The sequence below is a fragment of the Pezoporus flaviventris genome, unplaced genomic scaffold (genome assembly GCF_033815535.1).
Source record: "Pezoporus flaviventris isolate CSIRO_AGI_PZ_B2104156 unplaced genomic scaffold, CSIRO_AGI_Pfla_v1 ptg000005l, whole genome shotgun sequence".
Taxonomy (NCBI): Eukaryota; Metazoa; Chordata; class Aves; order Psittaciformes; family Psittacidae; genus Pezoporus; species Pezoporus flaviventris.
The window spans coordinates 9664333-9687897 of record NW_026892553.1 but is presented as its reverse complement, the minus strand read 5'-3'; the positions used below and the strand labels follow the sequence as shown (position 1 = coordinate 9687897).

The following is a 23565-nucleotide window of genomic DNA, read 5'->3' as shown; positions in this document are numbered from 1 at the left end:
CTGCCTTGTCACTTATGTGGTTCACTTGTGATTCTGCTGTTCTAGTGGCTGTGCCTTGTGAAGTCATCTCCACAGCCAGAAGAGGCAGGGGGCACCAAATCATGTTATACCCTTTTGTGATGTCACTACATTTACTGAAAATTAAGTTTTGAGGATAAAAATGAGTAACTGGGCAGAATCAGAATTAATCCAAGCTACAAAATGAAGAGTTGCCAAGTGAAAAATCTGCTGCCATGGCTTACATATTGAACTGATTTAAATGACCTAATTTATGAAAATGCGTTTTAGAATGCCTTTCTGTCATTGTGGAAAACTAACCCTATAAGAGTCAGTAATCATCATTCTTGTGATAACATTAATGTGAATTTTCCTATTATATAGTATAGATTATTAGCTGTTTCATCCCTAAGGAAAACAGTGATATTGACAAAGGAAGAATTTCACTGTGAGTGAAAAAAACACACTTGGAAAGGAGTTTAAAAGCAGAATGGTATTTATGTAAATATAATGAGAAGATTATAGGTGATCTCCTTGACATTATTCTTCCATAAAATGATGGAAGCATTAGAAATTTATCCGGACTCCGCTAAAATAACTAAATACTGAAAGGAAACCTTAGAGCCAGCTACACTGAGGGGATACCTGAAAAGCCTTTTGTCCACTCTGTGAGGAACAGAAACCTCTTTGTGAGGTACAGGTGATTAAAACAAGCAGTGCTTCTTATAGATAATGGTGAAAACCTCCTCCAAGTGAAGAGCTGCTCGACAGAAGATTTGACCTAAGTGATCATAGACCCTTCTGCTTCTTGTTTTAATTTTAAAGGCCCAGAAATAACAGTTGAGGTGATTGCTGCATCTCTTTAACACAATTGAAATAGGGTATACCCATGAATACTATATTTATTTTTTTAAAGTTAGAAGTACAAAAACGCACCTCTAAACCCAGGTACAAGAGCAAGTCACTATGTTAGTGGTTATATAGTTACAAATTAGTTTTAGGTACCTGTGCGCCATGATGGAAAAAACAAAGTCAATTAAGAGCAGAACAACCTACTACAGCCTAAGAATACCAAAAATATAAACAGTATCTGTCACCCCAATTGCAACCTGAGAACTCCATGAGAGATCAGTTGTTGGAAGAAAAAAGTCAACCACAGATCAGTGTAATCAAGTAACTGATTACCTGAATGAGAAAAAATTATGGCTACAGAGATTTCTTTTTGGATTGCAGGGACAAATGCTTCCTGATTCTATGATCTTTCTAAGACCTGCACATATTTACTGATGGTTCATTCAACAGGCCTTAAGAAGAGGCAAAGATTTTCTTAAGTAGGTGCTTGAAAGCGCATTGACAGTTTTTAAGGAAAATCAAAATGCTTCTTTTGGTCCTGGTTTATGCTTTTAAGAATGTAGGTTCAAGCATAAACATTAAAAAATGAGGGCAGGAGCCATTTGGAAGCCTGTACACAGAAGAAACGTGACACAGTAAGCAGAGGCAAGTAAATAAACAAATTAAAGGATGCCTAGTTCAGGACAGCTGCTGAAGTTTTCTGCACATTATTTAAAAGTCATTATTTTAGATATTCTTTCTGATAAAATTACTTTACACCTCTCATATTTCCTATAATAGAAAAGCTATGGAGTAGCCGTAAACTGCTTAGTGCTACTGCCATTATGCAACATGAGAGAGTAATTTTAGTGGTCTGCTGAGGACTTCAGCTTCTGAAATCCAGTTTTATCACATATATTTCCTCACAACTGGGTTTCATTTTCCTCTGTCAAAATACAGACCTATTTGAACATGTTCGAGAATTAGTTATGTTAACCTGTACTTTGAGAGCAGTTGTGGTATTAGATGATAGATATTCATTAGAAGGAACGAGTTTGAGTCATTGAATCCTTTATACAACATTTTTGTAAAAATTTAAACATCATTTTGATAAGTAGAAAACGTACCAGTCCAGTGATATCTGTCATTACTCGTTTTTCATATACTCAACGTGATTATTCATTACTCAAAAATGACATAGTTAAATGCTAAGTCTTGCTAAAATATTGATCATAATATGTAGGGGCATATAATTTATCTGAATCAAGTGAAATATGTTTTCCTCAGCAAGATGATGAAAGCTCGTCTCATTACAGCATTATTGCTACTGAAGTTTCTACCATTAGTTAGTTTAATGACTCTGTGAACATTTTAATTGAGAAGATCCCTGTGAAAGCTGCTCATTCAAGACACATGGATGGGTTTAGATTGGGAATGAGAGAAATGTGCAGTCATCTATGCTAAGCCTGAGAGTGCAGGCAGAAGGCAGAGAACCAAGTACAACAAAATACCCAGATCAGGAGGTGGAGAAGGAATTGAAGGGGAAAATGCAAGGTGTTACAAGCTATGAAACATGAAAGGACATAACTTACTGGCAACGTAGCATACAAACTCCTGTTTGTCCTTAAATTGTTCTCATCCCCTCAAAAAATTCAGTAAGACCAGTGGAAAACTACCTTGATCTTTAAAAATCAAGCCTGATAGGAAAAGGTAAATGTTGCTACTACAAGCCTTGATTTGTCTCTGAACTTTAGAAAGAGCAAATTAACCAGCAATCTTGCATCATCTCCCCTACCCGCACACAATGATTTACGTACATTCAAAGCAAAAAAATCAGAGTAAACCACTATTTAGTATCAGCTACATGTACGTGGTCAGCAGCTCTATTCAAGTAGTGCTCTAGTAATCTCCCTGTGGATATGAGCTGGGTCTTTTATCACCTCTTCTATGAGGTCTTGTATTACTGTTAGTGGAGTGACACCAAAGCACTGATACCAAAATATTTTGTGGCTAATCTTGTTCTTGCTGCTGATAAATTAAGGAAAGTGCTGCTACAGGAGATTATGCTCCCTCTGTATCAGCAGCATAGAAGTGGGGTCATTCCTACCTATACATGCGCTTCTCTGAAAATAATCTAGGGGGAAAATGAACACAAGTAATATTCTAATTTGATCAGAAAAATATAATGGGGACGGAGAGAAACATTTTTATTTCTGCTTCCCAGCTACTGCAACAGAGAAGAGCTTGAGTGATTTGGCTGAAGTCACATAGTTCTGTGTATTTCAGTCTGGATGTCAGAACACAAGATTGAACTGTTAGCTCAGGCTCCTTTTCGTTGCTGCTGATATCAGGAAACCCCACAGGGTTTGTGCTTTGAACACATACAAGTTACTTCAGAACATGCAAGACACGGAAGTTTGAGATCTTTGAGTGCAGTCTACCTTCTTCAGTCATTTATTTGCCTTAACTGAAAGATTTTAAACTTGAGACTATATCTTTTTTGTAGCTATCTACAGTGCCCAGTGTAAGAGTCCAGCTTTATTCTCATTGAGCTAAAATGATTGTACAGCAGAACTAGTGCTTTTTGTAGAAGCTGATCCAGGGCATAGACAGCCGATTGAAAGCAAGTGAGTAACCAAAGCATGACTATTTACTGTTACACACAGACACACACACACAAAAAAAAGGTACCTGGAAGAACCATAGGTGGGTCAACAACTCAAATGTCTCACATGTAATTTTGTGCTGCATGCACATTCTCCTTCTAAGGCCTCTTGTGAGGCAGCCTCAGATATAATGTGCTGAAGTTACTAGCCTAGGGCCCAGTAGACATTTGCCTTCAGCAAATGGTTACCCAGAGAAATGTAACAGAACTATTTGAGTAGCCCAGAAAGATTTGTATGAGGTTAAACCAGGCTCACTGCTGGGTCCTGCACTTGGGCCACAACAACCCCATGCAATGCTGCAGGGTTTGGGAAGTGTAGCTGACAGCCGCTGAACAGAAAAGGACCTGGAGGTGCTGATTGATGGACCTGAGCATAAACCAGCTTGTGCCTAGGCAGCCAAGAAGCCAACAGCATTCTGGCCTATAACAGCAACAGCATAGCCAGCAGGACCAGGGCAGTGATCATCCCCCTGTACTCAGTACTGGTGAGGTCACACCTCAAATCCTGTGTTCAGTTCTGGGCCCCACAGTAAAACAGAGACATTGAGGTGCTGAAACAGGTCCAGTACAAGGCAGCGGAGCTGGTGATTGAAGCACAAGTGTAATAAGGAACAGCTGGGGTACCTGAGGCAGTTTAGTCTGGAGAAAAGGCAGCTCAGGGGGGACATTATTGGTCTCTACAACTGCCTCACAGGAGGATGGGGTGAGGTGGGAGTTGGTCTCTTCTCCCAAATAAGAAGTGACAGGATGAAAGGTAATGGCTTCAAGTTGCACCAGGGGAGGTATAGATTGGATATCAGAAACAATTTCTTCCCCAAAGGATTATCAAGCACCAGAACAGGCTGCACAGGGAAGTGGTGGAGTCACCATCCCGGGAGGTGTTTAAAAAACATGTAGATGTAGCACTTAGGGACATGGTTTACTGCTGGATTTACAGCGCTGGGTAAGTGGTTGATGATCTTAAAGGCCTTCTCCAACCTGAACAATCCTACGATTCTGGTCCATGGGAGCATTGCTGCCAGAGTATGCCCCTCATTTATGAGTAGAATACAAGAGAAAAGCATAGCAGTTTAAAAATGTCATTTCTATTAGGAAAAAATGAAAAAGGATGAATTTGAGTATTTCTCGGAATGCCATTTTATTAGATGTATCCAAACCTGGAAAGCTTAAGTCTAGGAAAAAAAATAAATTTAACATGATAGGACTCATTCTGAAGAAGCTCACATTTTGAGTAAAGAAAATGTTTGACAAATACTACATGAGGAAGATGATTTACATTATTTTCACTTTGTTTCTGATTATTGTAAATAAAAAATACAACCCTGCATTCATTTCTTTCTTGTTCTGCAGCACCTTCACTGAACCTTTCTATGAAATCCTACACATGCAAGATCAAAACAAAGATGGGAAGTAGAATGTGCTTCATTATGGCAAGTACAGCTCATATCCTCCTCCACAACACAATTTATTAGTATCCAATAGAATTATAATGTTTCTCATTCTACATTTTTACAGCAGCATCAAAATATTAAAGTGTGAATTGCAATTAAACTCACACAGTGCTCTTAGCATAATTTCCCTTGTATTAATACTTAACAAACCAAGTTATTGGTGTAATATTACTCTTGATACTGGTTGTCATAAAAGGGATAAAGCCCCCAAATAGTAATAAAGTATATTTTACTGTAGAGAGAGCAGCAGTACAAAAACAACATTATGCTACTGGAGTTGTTAATTTCTGTGAAGGGGGATGTGGAGAGAAAGGCTTTTGACTCAAATTATAGTTTGCAGGTTACTGCACCAACTCACTTAATCTCTCTAAACAGGTAATTTACTTGCTTTCTGAAAGCACCCATGTGCAAGGAAATGCTAGTGCGCTCCAGGGATGATTCTAAGATTGATTGCTTGGCTCTAGTCACCAATAACAGTATGTATTCTACTAAGCCCCATTTTACATGTGTCTAAAGTCTTTAAAGATTTTAGAGGGGTAAAAAATGGAAAGGTAATATTTGGTTCAGATAACCTCAGTTTATGAGCGTGTGGTCTACTTAACTGAAGAATTCCAAAACAGAAGGGCTAAACCACTTGCAAATGGCAATAGGTACATTAACTAGGAGTACCGCAATTGCAGGTGTGATATGCTTATGTTATCCATTAGGAAGTTTGGAAGTTGCATGTTGTATTCTACAGCTGCTCCTTAGATTTACAATTGGCTCATGGAAGAAATGGAGAAATTTAGTGTTTGTTTATGGAAGGAAAAAAAAACAACAAAGCAGCTGAATTAAATGCCATTAAACAGACATTACTTTTGTAGGGTTGCCTGGGCTAGATAACTCTATAAAAACATCTGGCTGTTGAACTTAAATGTTAAAGTTTAATTTGCTGCTGCATCTTTTAGGAACTCACCAGATAAAGCAAACTGTTTCATACTCTAAGTGCTGACCATCATGTAATCAAAAGTGGAGCTGCAAGTATAAGTCAATATGTTTGATCAGACTTTGCCTGGTTACTCAAAGGCTGGAAGCACTTGTGGATTTGGCCATTCCTGCTGAAGGTGGTCTTAAAGGAGATTATCTTGACTTATTTCAGGCAGACTCATGGTTTTGCTAACATTCAGTATGTGTTATTAATAAAGGACCCTTCTAGCTGTTGCCCTCTGGACCCTCAGATTCTGGTCCATGCAGTGGACACATCACAGAGCAAAACACAAATAAAGCAAACCTTCGAAAGCAGCTGCAAGCTCCAGTCCCATCTGACATTTATGTCAGATTGTTTTTAACAGCATAGGTTCCTGTCAATGACAACTGCTGATGATAGCTCCTCTGATCTGGGTAGGCTGAACATGAAGAGTCTGTATCACTGCCCACAGAATCAACACAGTGTCTGGGATTTGCTGTGTCATTCACAAACTGCCAAAATAACAGCACCATCACCATGTGTTACACATTTCATATTTTTCCTCCCCTTTTTTTCCTCCTTCCCCTTATATTTCATCTCCCAGAATTTTAATCTCTCCTGCCTAAGCCACCAGTTACCAGAACAGTGCAAAGTACTCGAGTATGACAAAAAGGCCATTAATTGCCATCAACCTGCGACCTCCCACCACAGGCTGCTTCCCTCATCACTTGGCTCAGGGAGGTTAATCTTCTAATTCTGTGCTTCTGTACCTGGTATAACAAATTGCTCCTGAGTAACAGCAATGGCGGTATTATTTTGCTCTTGAGGTTTATGAGAACTTGGTGAGCTGAAGACTACAAAAGTAGTATGGTAACAGTCAGTATGTGTGTATGTATATATGTATATAGATATAAAATGGTTAAGTATTCAAGGGTCTAATCCAAACCCTATTTAAACTCAGTAGAAGTTTCAAATGTGGCCCCTAATCTTAAGTGCATCATAGAAAGACCTAGGACTGTGGCAGGGTTTACTCATCTAAGTCTGGCTGAAAGTAAAATTCTCCATTCCTTCCTCTATTCCTCATGGCACATTTCCTAACAGAATAATTTACAGGAAAATGATCAAAATATCATTAAGAAATGTCAGCACTCTCAGTCAAGCTCCTTTCAGAACTATAAGCAGTGTGTGGCAGGCATAATAAAGTCATGATTAGGAGTGTCCTTTAAATCACAGGAAAGGGAAGCAGAGTAGATGTGCCGTATTCCATCTCCAAACAGGCTCTTTGCGTGACTGTGAGCAAGCACATAACTAGCAAATGCCCGGGCATAACTCAATTCTTTACTGCCTGTAAAGATATTAGTACTTCTGCACTACCCAGCAATAGCAATACCATCATCATTTTCTCCCTGCACGTCAGGAGCCACTGACAAGCCAACCCAGAAAAACACATTGCAAAAACTGCTTCCCTGCTCAGCCTGGCTTTGGGGCCAAGCATAGGCAAAGCAGCACCTGAACATAAGAACAGAACATCAGAACAGAGTCTTGTATGATCCTGGACATCAATGATGGACACAGTTACCCCAGAGTAAGATTTAGCTTTACTCTGTGAAATTAAGAATAGCCAAGAAAGGAAAAAGGACCTAAAAGAAAAGCACCAGAGAAGATTTGTAATACTGAAGAAATGAGTTCTGCATAAACACCACCAGTTCTCCTCAACCTCCTCCCAGCTGTGTTTCTGCTAGCAAGCCCATGCACAAACCAAGGCAGACGTGCATGCAAGAAGTGATCTATTTGTCCTATGACAGCATTACTCTTATTGGCCATATACCCTTGGCAGCTAGGACAACATCTGAAAAGGATGTTCTCCATTCCTTGCCTTTTTCCTAAAATTAAGTAGTGTGGCCTCTGTAGAAAACATACTCAATAAATGAATTTAGATAACACAAAACAAGGAGTTTTGTGAAAGTGCTTAATTGTTCAACAGCAGCTGAGAAAAAAATTATATACTAAGGTAGCCAAGCACATCTCTGTATGTAGCACTGGGTATTTATGTTGACTGCTTCACATTTAGAAGAAAAAAAGACCATGGAGACAACAGAAATGGGCTAGTCTTCACATGACATTACTCCTGGAAGTGAGCCAGGTATTAACTCCCTCAAAGGACACTCCCAGGATGGATATTTCCATTCTAGAACAAAAGTGTCTCATTTAGGATTCCTTTTGCCTCTTTAGAAAGAATAGCTCACCTATTACATTTGCCAGACTCTGCTAAATCCACTTCCCTGGGTTGACACCTCCTTTATTGTAAGGGACATATTCCTAGATCCAGGTAAAATGTTACAAGACCAATCTAGACATGAATTAAAGGAAAATGTGTGCATGAAGTATATACAGCACCTGTCAAATGCTGTATTATTGAAGATCTTAACTGCAGTCCTGGCCTAGAACCAGTGGATAAAGAGATGTAGAAGCTTCAGTTTAGCTTGTGGCAACTCTACCATGTGTGTACGTGCATTGTTAGCAAGTTGGTCACAAAACAGGTACCCAGGAGTGTTTTGGACAAGGAAGCTCCCAACCTTTAGGCACTGTAAAGGAACAGGGTTTAATCCTGTCAAAGGGTTCCCTGTGAGCCAAATTCTTTCTCAAAACAAGACCTGCAAGTCCTAAATCCACCTATGTTTAGGTTGCCAGATTTGAAGCAGACACCAGATTGTTTTACTTCCTAAGTTTGAACACAGCAAACAAACAAAAACCCTGAACAACCCCCAAACCACAAGATAATACACATGGGAACTGTGAGCTTTTCTTAAAGCTGAAATGATTCTTTTGTGAAAGAAAATACTGCTGTTAGCCCAATACTGCTGTTAGCCCACTCCTGCTGTAAATATAATCAGTGCCAAGAAGTACATTGGCTTTCCTAACCCCATTTGTCCAGCTCAGTCATAAAATGGTAAAACAGCCAAATCCCAAATGCCAGCTAAAACTGTGGTAAAGCCAAAGGTGAAGAATAGATCATACTGTTCTACCTGGTGGAAAGAGTGCATAAAGGCACCCCAAAAAGATTTGACTTACAGACAAGGCGAGAGTATTTTTGAGATAGATTGTTTTCTGGTTGTAAAAAAAGACAATGCCCATTTACAAAATACACGTTCTGGTGGTGTTACTACCAGCTCACAAGCTATAGTTACACTTGCATATCACTTATAGTGTAGGTTTATTTCCAGACACTCAGTGATCTGGAGATATTTATCACACGCCACTAAACAACTAACATTAGCATCCACTTTGAACAAAGGAACAGTTTTAAATATCTGCATTGATCCAACTTTTTCTCTCTTCACTCCTCTGTTCAGACAGAACACTTGTTCTGCTGGACTGTTTATTCCTGGCAAACATGGAACAAATTCTTCTCAGCCTTGGAAAAAGAGCAGCTTGTAGTTATTAAAACAGAAAGAGAAGCAAAAGAAGAAAACTGGATCACTGAGGTGTTAGAAAAAAAACCAAATTGCTGGGATCTCATGAAAGAAAAAAAACAACAAGATTGTCCCAAGTTTTGTTATAGCACAGACAAGCAGGAAGCATCTTCAAAAGGTAGGGATTACATTACAGTGCTATACCATGACTTCTGAGGTGCCAAAGGGCTGGCATATCCAATAGCTCATGACCAGAAATAAAGAGCAATTACAGCTGGGCACTGGAAAATTGATACCTCTAAATGTATAAACTCTTATGCTGATGCCTCCCAGCAAAGAGCAGAAGCTGGACTGGTGGTTTTCCAAAGAAAACTTACATCGTCTGTTTAATTCTACTTTTATTTAATGCTTCTGTCCTTTTTATGTGGCATTAACTGTAACATCATATTGAAGGCTTTGTTTTTTAATGGCATTGTAAGTGTAACTATAATAGTTACATAACAATAATAAATAAAAAATGTACTAGAGTCACTGCAGTGACTAATAAGAATGTTAAGACTGGCTATGATGCATCTAAAGTTCAGTACCTTAGAGAGGTAATTAAGTCCTAAGTTAATTGGCAATGATCTTATTTCTAGACAGGAAACATATCTGATTATTTTGTTTATGCTTAAGCAAGTAACTGAGGTCATAACAAGACTTTTTGGAATATTAGTGATTGATTTGTAATTTCTTAATTAATTTTGATTGACTTTTCAAGTATCTTGTGTCTTAATTCTTTGCTTCTAGGGAGATGAAGCTCTGGCGTGACCGGTGGTAATGTCACAGTTGCCATTTTCTCCATATGAAATGTGTACTTTTCATAACTCCACCATACTTTTAAGCTGGTATATTACTACCAATCAAGATTTTGTGGAAAACTGCAAATCAACTTACTGTTTTCATTACCTTCACCTGTCATAGGGTACAGAGTAGCATCAGAGATTGGAAATTGCATTTAATCATTCAGACAAGTACTTCTACATCATTTCATATGTTCCTATTGCTAATTGTAGGAATGTTACCATTTTATTGCTTCAGGAAATGGTTGCTTTTTAAAACAGTTAATGGATAAATACATGAAAACCAAACCCAGGCAACATTTTGCAGATTAGAATTATAGGGAAGAAACCCAAGCCTTTACAAGACAACTTTGTTCTATCATAGCCTACTCAGCATCTTGAACTTTTTTTAATTGCAAGTGGCTTCTCCCCATATAGCCTTATCCAGAGCTATCCAATAGTGCATCCTTTATAGACTTAAGCTAAGCATGGTGTTAAAATTCAGCTCATGGGAAAGAACAAACCAAAAAGGATCTCTAGCTCACTGCATCTCCAGCAAATAAGTTCTTTAGCTGCATAGTCACCTATGCATTGCATAAAATTAGCAACTCATTTACTTTGTCTTCTGCCATTTTAGACCAGAATATAGGTACAAAGTAGTGAAATGTCTGTGGTGATGAGTGACACCGCATTGGGATGCATCTGACTAGGAAAGTCAGAGCAGGGTGAGTTGAGTAGCCATTTCCCTGGGGAGAGCCCCTCGCCAGCACTGCTAATGCATCTCCTGTCAGTGGAGTCCCAGGGGCATGGGTCATGCAACAGGACTTTCTGTTCCCTGTGAACTGGTTTGGGTAAGCTAGATGGACTCTCTGTAAGCAAGCAGATTAACCTAAAGGTAATTAAAGGCCACAAATGACATGGAGGAAATTCATTTTAGACAGTTTCAGAATCAGAGGGGACAAATCAGTTCCAGTAGTACAAAGTTTGAAATGAGAAGGAGTAACAAGACTTTTTTTTTAAAGCAGAAGTGCAAATTGGAATGTTAGTGCTTTATAAAAGGCCAAAAAAGTGCAGCTATGACTATTTAAAATTAGTATTTTAAACCATCACCACCCGGGCAGCAAATGGCAAATAGCATAAAATTGAGGCTACTTTTCTGCTGTAGATACAGAGCAGTCCCAGAATGGTATAAATGCTTCCCTTCTTTAACCCTCTCCCCTCCAAACTCAATTCTTTCAGCTCCCCTTAAAAAAAAAGAATATCCCACAGTTGGGAATTACTGACAAATCCAGGCTTTTTAATTTCCCTTGTGTTAATGGGGCTGCTCTCACATAAAATATTGTGACAATTTTGAAATTATGCTTTACACTGATGCAAAACTCTATTTGATTATGTTTTATTCCATTGCTGGAGTTTTCTACTGCCTTCAAGTCCCACTTCAGTATCCCTTAAGTACCACTATTACATGCTGTTCTGATTTAGGGCCACATGATTCATAGCAAAGCATTAATTTTCAGTTTTATCAACTACTCAGTATTGAACACTGCACCAAGCACTTTGTCCTGGTCCCCCCTTGTTGCTAGCTCAGTATTTCCCTGGCATCACCCATCACTCCAATAATGGAAGGTGGAAGTTACCCTTTAGATAAACACTTTTCTTATAATGATTATATGGGCTGATTTAGTACAGTTGTCTCCTCCTACAGAGTTAACACTAATTTCCTAGATCAAACAGCTCCCAAAACTTACAGCTCTTTGGAGACAGCCTCCCCAACACTGGGGGAGGACATTTATTCAGATACACTGAGATTTAGTCCAGGGCCTCATTTGCATTATAGGTAGTTTCACCTCCTGAGAATCACAAAATCCCTTCTATTTTGAAATATGTATTTTTCCACTATCTTATCTGGAAAGCAAGTCCATTCATTTAGGGAACTAAACCAAGATATGATGGTCCTAGTAGCATTGTGGGAAGTTTCAGGAACAAACATGAGAAATTGATAAAAACCTTGTTTTTTGACCCACTTTCTATCATTTTCCCTACTCCTACACTGAACCTGTCAGTGTCCTTGAAGCCTGAGAATCTGCTATGAGCACTTATCCTTTCTTTCCACACTTAGAGACTAATTTTTAAAGTACTCAGGGTGCATATTTGTTCCACTGAAAAATGAGATTGCTTTTTTGCTTATGTGTACAGATCTTGTGGTGCAAACACCTTCCACAAGCAATCTGCTTGCTATCCACCTGACACAGTGGAAACCCCCTGCATCCAAATGTAAAGTTTCCATGTCTCCCCTCACCCACTTCACCAGGAATTCCGCTTTTCCTGTAGCTCAAAGCAAATCAAGCTAATTAAGAGAATGTTTTGGGGCAGCGCTATCTGTAACTTCATTTTCTACTATCTGAAGCAACTCAACCTCCTTTTCCTAGAGTGGAAAATATAAGTTTTATAAAACTCACTTATAAAATTCCAGTTTAAAAAAAACTGGAATGACTCAGGGTAATCTACAGTTTTAAGAATTAATATACTTTAAAAAGTAATAACTGTTGTCTTCTTCATGCTAGATAAGACCTAGGACATCTAGGTAATGGGTGGTTATCAAGACTTTAATATTTATTGATATGAAAATTCAATATAAAAGAATTTCAGTCTCCCTTTAAGCATACTGAAATATTTCCTTAAGGAGAAGGACTACAGAAAAATCTTTCTCAGTTATCCACAGGCAGAAAGCCTGACCTCAGGTGTACATGTGCCATGCAACAAAGTAGAAGAGCCTAGATTCGGCACAGGGAAGCCAGATGCACATGTGAGGCGACTCAGCAGTGCTCATTAAGGTTTGCTGGCTGTGATAAAGCACTCTGCCAGCACAGCATCACAAAAGCGTGGCTTAGGATCTTTCAAAGAATCACTATCAAAAGTATTAGCAAAAGTAATTAATAAAAATTCATAATAATGCCACCAAAGATCAATGGCAAGGCTCACTACTAGTACGTGCATGAAACATACAAAGCAAAATGAAGGTCGAATTGATTTAGAATGATTTACAGAGACTAAAGATGCAAAAGGGTAAAGGAGGCCCTCCCCTTGAGACACAAGGATCAGAATAGACTCCCTTGCTTTCTAAACTCCTGATGGAGCTTAGATGCAGCTAGGTCCAACCTTAGTCTCAGACTTGGTCAACAGTTTATGTCCAAAAGGTTATACTTGTAATCAATTAGGATTACCTAAAGGAGTCACTGTCCAAGATATCAACAAAAGGTGATATTAATATGATATTGTGGATGTACCACTTCACCACAGAAGAGATTTCCACACAGCTTTTGCCCTAGCAGCAGTCTGCAGTTTTAAGGTGGATCACAAGATTCAGCAGTTATCTAAGGTTATTTGCAGTTTAAGGTGGATCACAAAAGCTCACAGTAGTGACTTAGAGAACCAAGATGACAACATTCATGCTAAACCTGCTATAGGGTACCCAAATCAATTTATACACACATGCACAGACACAAAGATAGATTATATATATAAAGATATACCTGTTAAAAATTCTCGAGTTCAGTGAAGTATTCACATCAAAGGTCTAGGCACTTCTTAACGGAGGAGGGTTGAGCCTTGAAGGCTGAGGGGACTTCACCCCCAGGCCCTGTCATCAGCTTGTGGCAACAGCCCTCAGATCCTCACAAACTGGAGAATTCATGAGCTCTGAAAGGTGTCCTAGTCAGAGGGAGATGCTGTTTGCAGCCTGCTGCAGCCCAGAAAGGCTCCAAGGGCCTCACTGAGGGCTGCTGTTTGTAGGGTGGCAAGAGGATTGGCTTTAGTCATCAGTAAAATTCCATCCTGGCCACAATCCAAGTCAGTAATTACTAGAAATTTTTCAAAACTCCAGTAACAATAGTACTGTTCCACTCAGGCTATGATCAAGGGAAGGAATGTTCCAAGGCTGTCAGGGGGTGACTGATTATTCCACTCTCACTTCCTACATTAGCCAGGCAAAAGCAGTTCCTGGTACAGTCAGTGCCACCTTCCTCCTTAGCCATGCAAGAGAGCTCCTGCTATGGCCAAGGTATGCTTCACCCCCCAGCTTGTTACACAAAGGCCTGACAGGAATTCCTGAGATCCTGGAGCAGCCCAGAGGAAAAGGGGGAGATGTGCAGGAGGAGGGGAGGATGCATTGCCACACACAGCCACATGACGCTGGTGTTTTCTGTTTTCACTGGTGGAACTGTGAGCAGGTTTAGGGACCAGGCTTAATTTAAGATACTTCTGCCACCCACGCACCATTTTAAGGTTATTTGGCTATCCCTATTCTTGAACACAACACGTAGCACAAGGTGCTACTTTCATATTGCCATATGCTTTTCACTAAAGTGGTATGATGAGACACAGTGTTAGTAAATTCTTCTGGGCACCTTTTCTCTCCATGCCAAGCCAGCACCTATACTGTTCTCTTCAGGACAACCTGAGCAAGACAATACAATAGAAATTTTTGGTTTCATTATCCTGCGCTGCATTTTATTGTCCACTTCAAAAATTTATCTCCAAGTTACAGTACCATTATGTCACCACTTGTTTTCCTGGTTGATGCTTTGTGGAAAGAAGACTGCCAGTTGCAGTTCTGTAGAGCAAATCTCTCTTTTCTTGCTTAGTCAATGTATTCTCAATTAAAAATATATTAATAGCCACAATCCTCAGCTGTGCTCATTTACAGAAAATAAGTGCCAAATGGTTCAGAGCCTCCTGTGTTGACTTTTCTGAGCAGATATAAGGTCTGGAGAGCACTGCAAGACTCTGCTTGTTTCCTATACAGTACTGAATGCATTGATGCTAACCATTTCCAGTACATTTGGGTTTGTCCCAGTTTTTTAATCACAAACAGGACTTTAAATAAAACTATTTCTTATGGGGTACACAACTCTTAAAACTAATACCCCGCTCAGAAATGCCATACCATTTATGAGTAGTTTCCTCCTGGTAATGGCCAAGACAAAATGCAGAGGTACAGTGCACAAGAAGTTAAAGCAGACCAGCCTAAAAATCAACTCTGTTGTCAATCATGTGGTATTTAATAACTGGGACTGGGCACTACTCTTCATATAAACACGAGAGGAAATGCAGGATTATCAGGATCATCTGACTTCAACAACACATACGTAAACTCCCCATCAAGTATAAGCAGTCCAAAGCAATCATTTCATGAAGTGTTACAGCAAACCCATTTTGATCAGCCCTTTACTTGTGTTGTAGGTGAGAGGGGCAGAAACAGCACCAGGTCGTTCTGCCAAAAGTATTATCCAAAACACAAGATGTGAAGACTCATCAGCTGTAAGCAATGATCTTGATCAACTTTGAACAAGGTTACAAGTACCAAAACCCCAAACAGCAGCACCTGGGCACTAGATCTTCAGGAGTGCCCCCCATGCTCTTAGGATGGGGTGTCTGTGTTGGCAGCTCCAGGTGAAAACAGTTCTTTTGAAGTTACTCTGGATCAAACTGGGCCACATCTCATTTCCGTTTCTACAAAGAAGCAGCCAGTTTGCCTGCTCCACACTGACTCTGCAGTGCAAGTCAGGACATGAAGCATGGCCAGGCTAGAGCCAATGTGAAACACAAATGCCCAAAGCCTGGACAACGCAGACACCAGGTCCTCAGCACCAGCTGTTTACTCAACCTTTGCTGCAATATTTATAAAGCTTCATGCATACTGTGTGTGGGCAGAGAATTCAGCATGTGCATACAAGTATCCTTTCCCATGCAGAGAAATACTTCTGGGTTTTAGGCTGGGGGTTGGAGTCTTTCAGTGACTAACTTTCTAATTAAAAAGCTCCTTTCACTGTAGTGTTAACTTTCCAGCCATTGTCTCACAGCTCATTTCCCTTTCTTCATCCATGACTCTGCCAGTTCTCCTCTGCCACCCATCTCTTGGTTATTGTTTGATGTTTTCTCCAATTCCTTTGTTTTGTTCAGAGTTTTTGGTTGTGGGGGTTTTCTCCGTTTGTTTTTTTTTTTTAGGGGGGAGGAGAGGAAAAAGGGGGAAAGGGTCAGGGAAAGAAGGAATGTTCAGTTTACGAGTTGCTGATCTTGTTGTCCAACCCGTTTCCCCCCCATCCAGTTTTCAGTTATTACAGTCATATACAGCAGCATTCTGCAAATTAATATTACCATTGCTATGCTTCAATGCTTTGTATTTCCAGCCCTTTTAAACCTCTTACTTTAGAACACTGTTGTGCAATAACAGATTGAATAAATGAGTAACCACTTCATATTGCTCTTGTATTTATGAATAACCAGAGAATTTCCTTTTTTTCCAGCAGTGAATGAAAAATTAGACTTACTTTAAAGGCGCCTAAAAACATTTTCAGTTGCTACCAGATGAAATCAAAGAGACAAAATGACTTTTTCTGCTTAAATATTTCATTGATTTTTCTGAGAATGCTTTCCTCCCTCATCCAAGTCCAAGGCATGTGCAATAGTTCCTGGCTATACTGTAAGGCATTCTTTATAAATCTTGACCTGATCAGAGAATATATGAAGTATGTCCCACATTAATGTTAAATGCATTTTAATGCACATATTCTACCTGTGTAGACCAGTGCCCAGGAACTTCATAACAAATGAACTGAATTTGACTCTCTGCCTGATGTGCCTGTCTGCAAGTACTGTGTCTGCTGTGCTAAATTACACCCATATTCTAGCTGCCCATGGCTTCACAAAGCCTCTGCACATTAATTGTTCCATCCAGAAACAAAATTGAGAAAGGCATGTGGGACTGTGTGTGGAGGGGGAGCACGCTTATTGAAATTCATGTATTGCTCTGCTTGATTCCCCAAGCCACAAGCAGGAACACGCAGCCATATGCGGCTGCATCACTGTCTCAGCAAGAGGAAGAACTGGGGCAGAACTGTTCCACTGTGTAGTTTCAGTGTTGGTTGTAGCTTTTCAGACAGGCAAGTCATAAACCCAAGAACCTGGCCTGGTGGGTTTCAGTGTTTGCAAACCCTGAGTAAAGCATGCACCTAGAGCTACTGTGGTAATTGTGTACCGATTTAGGCACACTTGATCAGAACCAATATTTTCTGAAGATAAAAAATAAAACCTTATATGTTCTCATGACATGAAAGCAAAACAGACTTATGAGTTCCTCCAAGCAGACAAACTCTTTCCCCTAGACATGTCCAGCAACCTGCCCAACATTTTCATGACATACTCCTTCAGTCTCTCCAAATTAGAAACAGCCAGACATGAGCATTTTCAAATCAAAAAGAAACTTCCTACCTTATGGAAAGACCACACACAGCTACGGCAGCACCCATGTAAGCGTGTATGTACATTTTGGCTCTCAAAAAAGCCATGCGCAACCCTTTATTTGTGTTGATCCTTAGAAGCACTGGTTATTTCAGCAGGAAGCTCTGCACAGGGCCATCCCAACATCAGGCCAGACTTGAAAAGAAAAAAAAATCTAGTATTTCAAAAGCCTGTTTCTTAATTCTTAGCAACTGGTGTAAATTAGGAGCTGCATTCCAGTTGCTCCAAAATAAAACCACACTAATTGGTTGATACACTGGAGGGAAGGAATGCCATCCAGAGGGACCTTGACACACTTGTGAGGTGGGCTGATGCCAACCTCATGAAGTTTAACCGTGCCAAGTGCAAGGTCCTACACCTGGGTCAGAGCAATCCCAGGCACAGCTACAGGTTGGGCAGAGAAGAGATTCAGAGCAGCCCTGCAGAGAAGGACTTGGGGGTGTTGATCTATGAGAAAATGAACATGAGCCGGCTTCAGTGTGCGCTCGCAGACCAGAAAGCCAACCATATCCTGGGCTGCATCAAAAGGAGTGCGACCAGCAGGTCGATGGAGGGGATCCTGCTCCTCTGCTATTGTGAGACCTCACCTGGAGCATTGTGTGCAGTTCTGGTGTCCTCAACATAAAAAGGACATGGAACTGTTGGAACACGTCCAGAGGAGGCCACGAGGACAATCAGGGGCTGGAGCACCTCCTGTATGAAGACAGGCTGAGGAAGTTGGGGCTGTTCAGCCTGGAGAAGAGAAGGCTGCATGGAGACCTCATGGCAGCCTTCCAGTATCTGAAGGGGGCCTATAGGGAAGCTGGGGAGGGACTCTTCATTAGAGACTGTAGTGATAGGACAAGGGGTAACAGGTTAAAATTTAAACAGGGGAAGTTTAGATTGGGTATAAGGAGGAAGTTCTTTACATAAGGATGGTGAGGTATTAGGAATGGGTTGCCCAGGGAAGTTGTGAATGCTCCATCCCCGAGAGTGTTCAAGGCCAGGTTGGACAGATCCTTGGGTGACATGGTTTAGTGTGAGGTGTCCCTGCCCACGGCAGGGGGGTTGGAACTTGATGATCTTAAGGTTCTTTCCAACCCTAACTATTCTATGATTCTAAGGGAGAAGGCAGATTTAAGTCTAGTCTTTCAGCTTGCAGAAACACCCAGACTCTCTCTGGCCTGGGCAGGTAAAGCTTTTTTGCACAGTTGGGGGCTGAAACAAGGAGGGCATTGAGCTCCATATAGTTTGTCTGCTCATCTCTCTGAGCCTGACTTCTCTGAACAGTCTGACAGGATACAGCCCACGGGAAGGGATACAAGTACAACACATTTCTTTCTGGTTAGATTGAGCTGTGCAAATGCAGATAATTTTCTATTTTAAAATACATTTTGAATTACAATTGTAATTAGGCAAGGAGCTTTCTTCCCCATAATCACTTGAAATGGCCCAAGCAATTTAGTGTCCAAGTTTCATATTCATAGAGCAAATATTAGACTGCCCAGTTACATTATTGAACAATAGATAACAATCCTAGGTCATGCTGTATGTTCTTTTTAAGTAGATGTGTAATATGGAAGATTAAAAAATACATTCTTCTGAAATTATACGGGTATGAAATTTTTCTGGCTTAGAATTGTAATTCTAACTGGAGAAGGACCCAAATTATTTGCTAACATTTTCAAACCATTGGTTGCAGGACACTGCAACCCTCAGCTGAAACTACTACATATCTTTAAAATAATCACTTAAAAATAGGAACCTATTTTATCAGGCCACTGTGAACCCATTAGGCCAAAACTAGAGCCATGGCACAATACTATGCTATCTGCTAATTGAAAAAGTTAAGCTAATATTTGCTCACCACAAAGCAGGAAAAAACATTCTGCCACTCCCATTTCAGATCCATTTCATAAGCAGTCCTTAAACATCTACTCTGTGATAAATCATGTCTTCAAGGACCCCAAAAATCCACATTTTCCATCAAGATACATTTCCTTGAGCCCTTTGTATCAGTTCTGTGTTTCTACCCAACTGGATCCTATCATACTGCAAACTTCAGGCATGCAGCTGCTTTTCTGTCTTTGGTATTTTAAAGAAAATTAAAATGAGACTTAACACTTTTAATTAGATGTTTAATTCATGCTTTTGTGAGCCATTTCCTTCCAATCTGAATTTTGTCACACAACTATAACAGTCTCTCCACTGCCAAATTTTATTATTTTAAATGCTAACTCAATGTCTCGCAAAGAATGTGTATTGCACAATTTGTTAAAGATTTTGAAAGTGAAAGTCTCATTTGTTAGTAAAGCAGGAACGCCTAGTAACTGTCACAAGCTGTGGCTGCAAAACTATACCATGTTCAGCACAAAACCCCCTCCAAAACCAAAGGAGCCATTTAAATACATTTTATAAGGGATAGAGTAAATACAAAGTTTAAGGGACTAGTTGAAAGAGCAAATGGAGCAGAACATGGTTCTTACGCTTTGAGTGGAAGCATTTTACCACTTTTGTGTTTTCAATTTTTAAGAAACAAATGCAGGAATAGTCCTCTAAAACTAAATGAAATGGGAGTCAACTATTTGACAAAGTAGCAAAGAGCAGCCCAGTTTTCAGAAGGATCTTCCTATTCCCACTCTCCAGTGCATTCACAGAATTGCTTTCCAAATCCTTCAACAGCAGCTGAACATTATTCAGCCAAATGACATCCCCATTAAGAAAGCAACACATACCAGGCTAAATCCCACGCCTTTTCCCCTGCTGCCAGTTATTATTTCTAATCACAGGATGAGGGTAAGCAGGATTTGGCCTGTCCTCAGGCCCACATTATATAAGCTGTGTCTCAGCAAGTGGTGCTCAAGAAGCATTCTCCTCTGCCTTTTTTCCTTCCAACCTCTTATCCAGTATATCATCAGTATAACCTACAGGCTGGCACTCTTTGTTTGCTCATTGTCCCATTGCATACTATGGGAGCTATCTTTGTTGTTGCATGTTGCCTTAAGAATAGACTGCACAGGTTATGAGAGGCAACATCAACTCACATGTTTTGTGTGAATCTGCAAAGGCATCTGTTCATACTTCCAAAGGTACAGGTACTCCAGCACTATCAGTACAATAGATTGTCATTATTAATAACTACAAGAGATGCTCTGTAGACCAGCATTCCTAGTTTTGCTGCATCTGGTGTTGATGGCCTTAAATGAGCATCCCTGTTGAATCTAGCTGTTCATCCTCTTGCATGCACTTGGCTAACCTGATGATCCTGCTTGCAATTTTCTGAGCATATTGTACCGGTACAGCCTCACTGCACGTACTTGGGTTAGTCTCTTCAAACTGCAACCTTAAATTGGGATCAACAGCCATGACCCAAGCTCTGAGCTGAAGGCAGCTTCTACTCAATGACAAAGAGTTTTGAGGACTTCCTCGAGAAACTGCTGGTTCTGCCCTGCCATTAGCATCCTGCTTTAGAAAAAGGGTTTCCATGTATATTGTGGTATAAGCAGAAGGAATAACCTTTGGATAGGATGGCTGAGAGTTTTTGTACAGCTTTCAAAAGTGGCCTTCACATCCAGAATCCAGGCAGGCAAAGAAAAGTACAGTTCTGCCCACAGGATATGCTGTGTCACAATGCAGTTCGGCTAAAGCCCTGCCAAAGCAGCTGTAATCCAGAAGATGTGCTCACAGTCTGGCTCTGCCAGAAATGTTTTGACCTTGTTGATGGGCATGCTTCCTCACTATTCCTCCCTTTGTGCAGACTCTGTCACCTGTACTGCAGCCAGCAGCTTTTGAGCCTGCACTTTTGGATATAAAATTATGAACTGCTATTCTTGCACTACGGAACTAACACAACAGGCAACAACTGCAGCGAAAAAAAAAACACAAAAACGAAAAAAGAAACCAACAACCAAAACCAACACACTCTGTCTTTTCCTAAAGCTTACAGCAGGACAGGGACCTCCCCTGCTGAGTATTACATGACTTTGGCTGGGGGTAAATGCTGCCAAAATAACTACCAGTTCTATTTATCAATGTGGACATTCACAACCCAAAGGAAGTTTTATCAGATTATCAGAATCACTAACTGAAGGAAAAAGAAACATGACCAGGCAGCCTGGATAGCCTGAGAACATGCAGGTTCATATCTTCAAAGCATAGAATCATAGAATAGTCAGGGTTGGAAAGGATGTTAACATCATCTAGTTCCAGCCCCCCTGCCATGGGGAGGGACACCTCACACTAAACCACATAACCCAAGACTCCATCCAACCTGGCACTGGGCACTGCCAGGGACAGAGAATTCACAAATCCAGTGCCTCACCACCCTCACAGTAAAGGACTTCTTTATATATAACCTAAACTTCCCTTGTTTAAGTTTGAACCCGTTACTCCTTGTCCTATCAGTCCCTAATGAAGGGTCCCTCTCCAGAATCCAGAGTTCTTATCCAATCCCTTCCTATCCTTAAGGTAAGGCAAGCTTGTCATTACCCGAGTGGTCATATTTGCACTGTTTCAGGTACCACATTAAGTGATAACTTGAAAACACCACCCCCCCCCCCCAAAAAAAAAAAAAAAAAAAATCTTTGTAAGAATCAAATCCATAAATAACGAGAATCTGGATTTCACACCAGGTAACTATGCAAAGACCTACTGTATCAATAAGGTATTTACTTACATATTTACCTCAGTCAAGTTCTTAGCAAAGAAAGGTCGGAACCTCAGCAGTCAGAAAAGGAGACACTGCATACCTCCTAAGCCCCCAGCAGCAACACACATGTGCACAGGTTTACTTTGCAGCCTGAGGCTGCAGGTGTGCAAGGGTGCATTGTGCATACTCATAAACACCTTTAAACACGGCTTTCTCATCTGGATGGCTGAATTCAGAAACCACTCCAGACCCATCTAAAAGTCTGCTCTCAACAAGGAGCCTAGTTAAATCACTTAAGGGGAAATTGAAATCAAAGATGGCTTTCTGCATCCAGCTGAAATAGATTGTTTAGTGATAACAAAAAAATAACCTTTCAAGTGGGTTCAGGGTTCTGTAGAGGTAGAAAGGCTGGGAGCAGTCTGCTTGAAAGAGAGTAAATAATTTTGTGGGGGGAAAAGTATTTTTCTCTTTTAACACAGCTACTAATGAAATAGCAAGAGTGGTTTACAAGTAAAGCATGCAAACATTAGACTGCTGTGAAATATGCAGTTTGGTAAGAGATAAAATAATAATTGTCTTACCATCAAGACCAAGTCCCTGGACTGCCTGTAAGATCATAATCGGAGTGGTGTTGAATCATCTCTTTTGCATACCTCCATGGTGCACAGCATTCCCAGCATACCAAGAGCTGCATCCACAAGTGGGCTGGGAATCCAGCAGCAGATCCCACAAAACAAGCAAAAGCAGCCTCCATACCAGCCCAACACTACCTTGAAGGCACAGTTTATGCGATCAACAACTTCTACTACCAAGTCCTGGATGCCTCCTCTTTATCTCCCAGGAGGCACTTCCCTCCCTCCCTCCCTCCCATTAACACCTCCAAAAGGTTTAAGCTAGTTAGTGGCCAGCTGGACATTAACGTGTTGGTATAGGGGGTCGTTAGTACCAGAAGCCCTCCCCAGCTGGATGCATTTGAGGAGCTGTTCCATCAGTTCCAGACTGCCTGATAACCTCGTTGTCACCTCCCCAGGTGGCTGCAGTGAAAGTGCTGCATTTTTCTTTAGAAGGGCAGGAACCTGAAATACAACTAAATACTATCAAGTCAGTTCTGATCCAGTGTGTGGAGACCCCAGGTTAATTTGCTTCCCTTTATAAACCTGAACTTGATTTGCTTAATTTCTTTCTAGATGAACCTGAACGCTGGCTTTCAATTCTCATGGCCTCTTATTTGTTGTTTCTCAGACAGTTCATCCCTCCAGACACAAATCACAATTACCAGAGACTGAAGGGAAAGAGCCCAAATTCATATGAATACATATATACATATGTGTGTGTGCACGTGTATATTAAGCTGCTGCCTGTCAAAGGCAGTTTAATGAAGTTGGAGGGAAGCTTTTAAATGAAGTCATGGAGAATATCAAGTGATGTGAAACAGCCTAGTTAAACACAGAAAAAACTGTCCTCCCTTTCGCTTGGCTCCTGATTTATGTCAAGCTGAAATAAATGATAATAACA

At 40.4% G+C, this 23565-nt stretch overlaps 1 protein-coding gene across 2 annotated transcripts in view; it reads right to left on the bottom strand.

Moving 5' to 3' along the window:
• Positions 1-22854, bottom strand: part of AFF2 (ALF transcription elongation factor 2) — a 364050-nt gene extending 341196 nt beyond the window's left edge. For both annotated transcript variants that reach the window (XM_061445966.1, XM_061445969.1), the window contains exon 1: positions 22704-22854. In XM_061445966.1, coding sequence (XP_061301950.1) covers positions 22704-22804 — 101 coding nt within the window. In that variant the 5' untranslated portion in view covers positions 22805-22854. The remainder of the gene's footprint in view (positions 1-22703) is intronic.
• Positions 22855-23565: the final 711 nt, after the last annotated feature.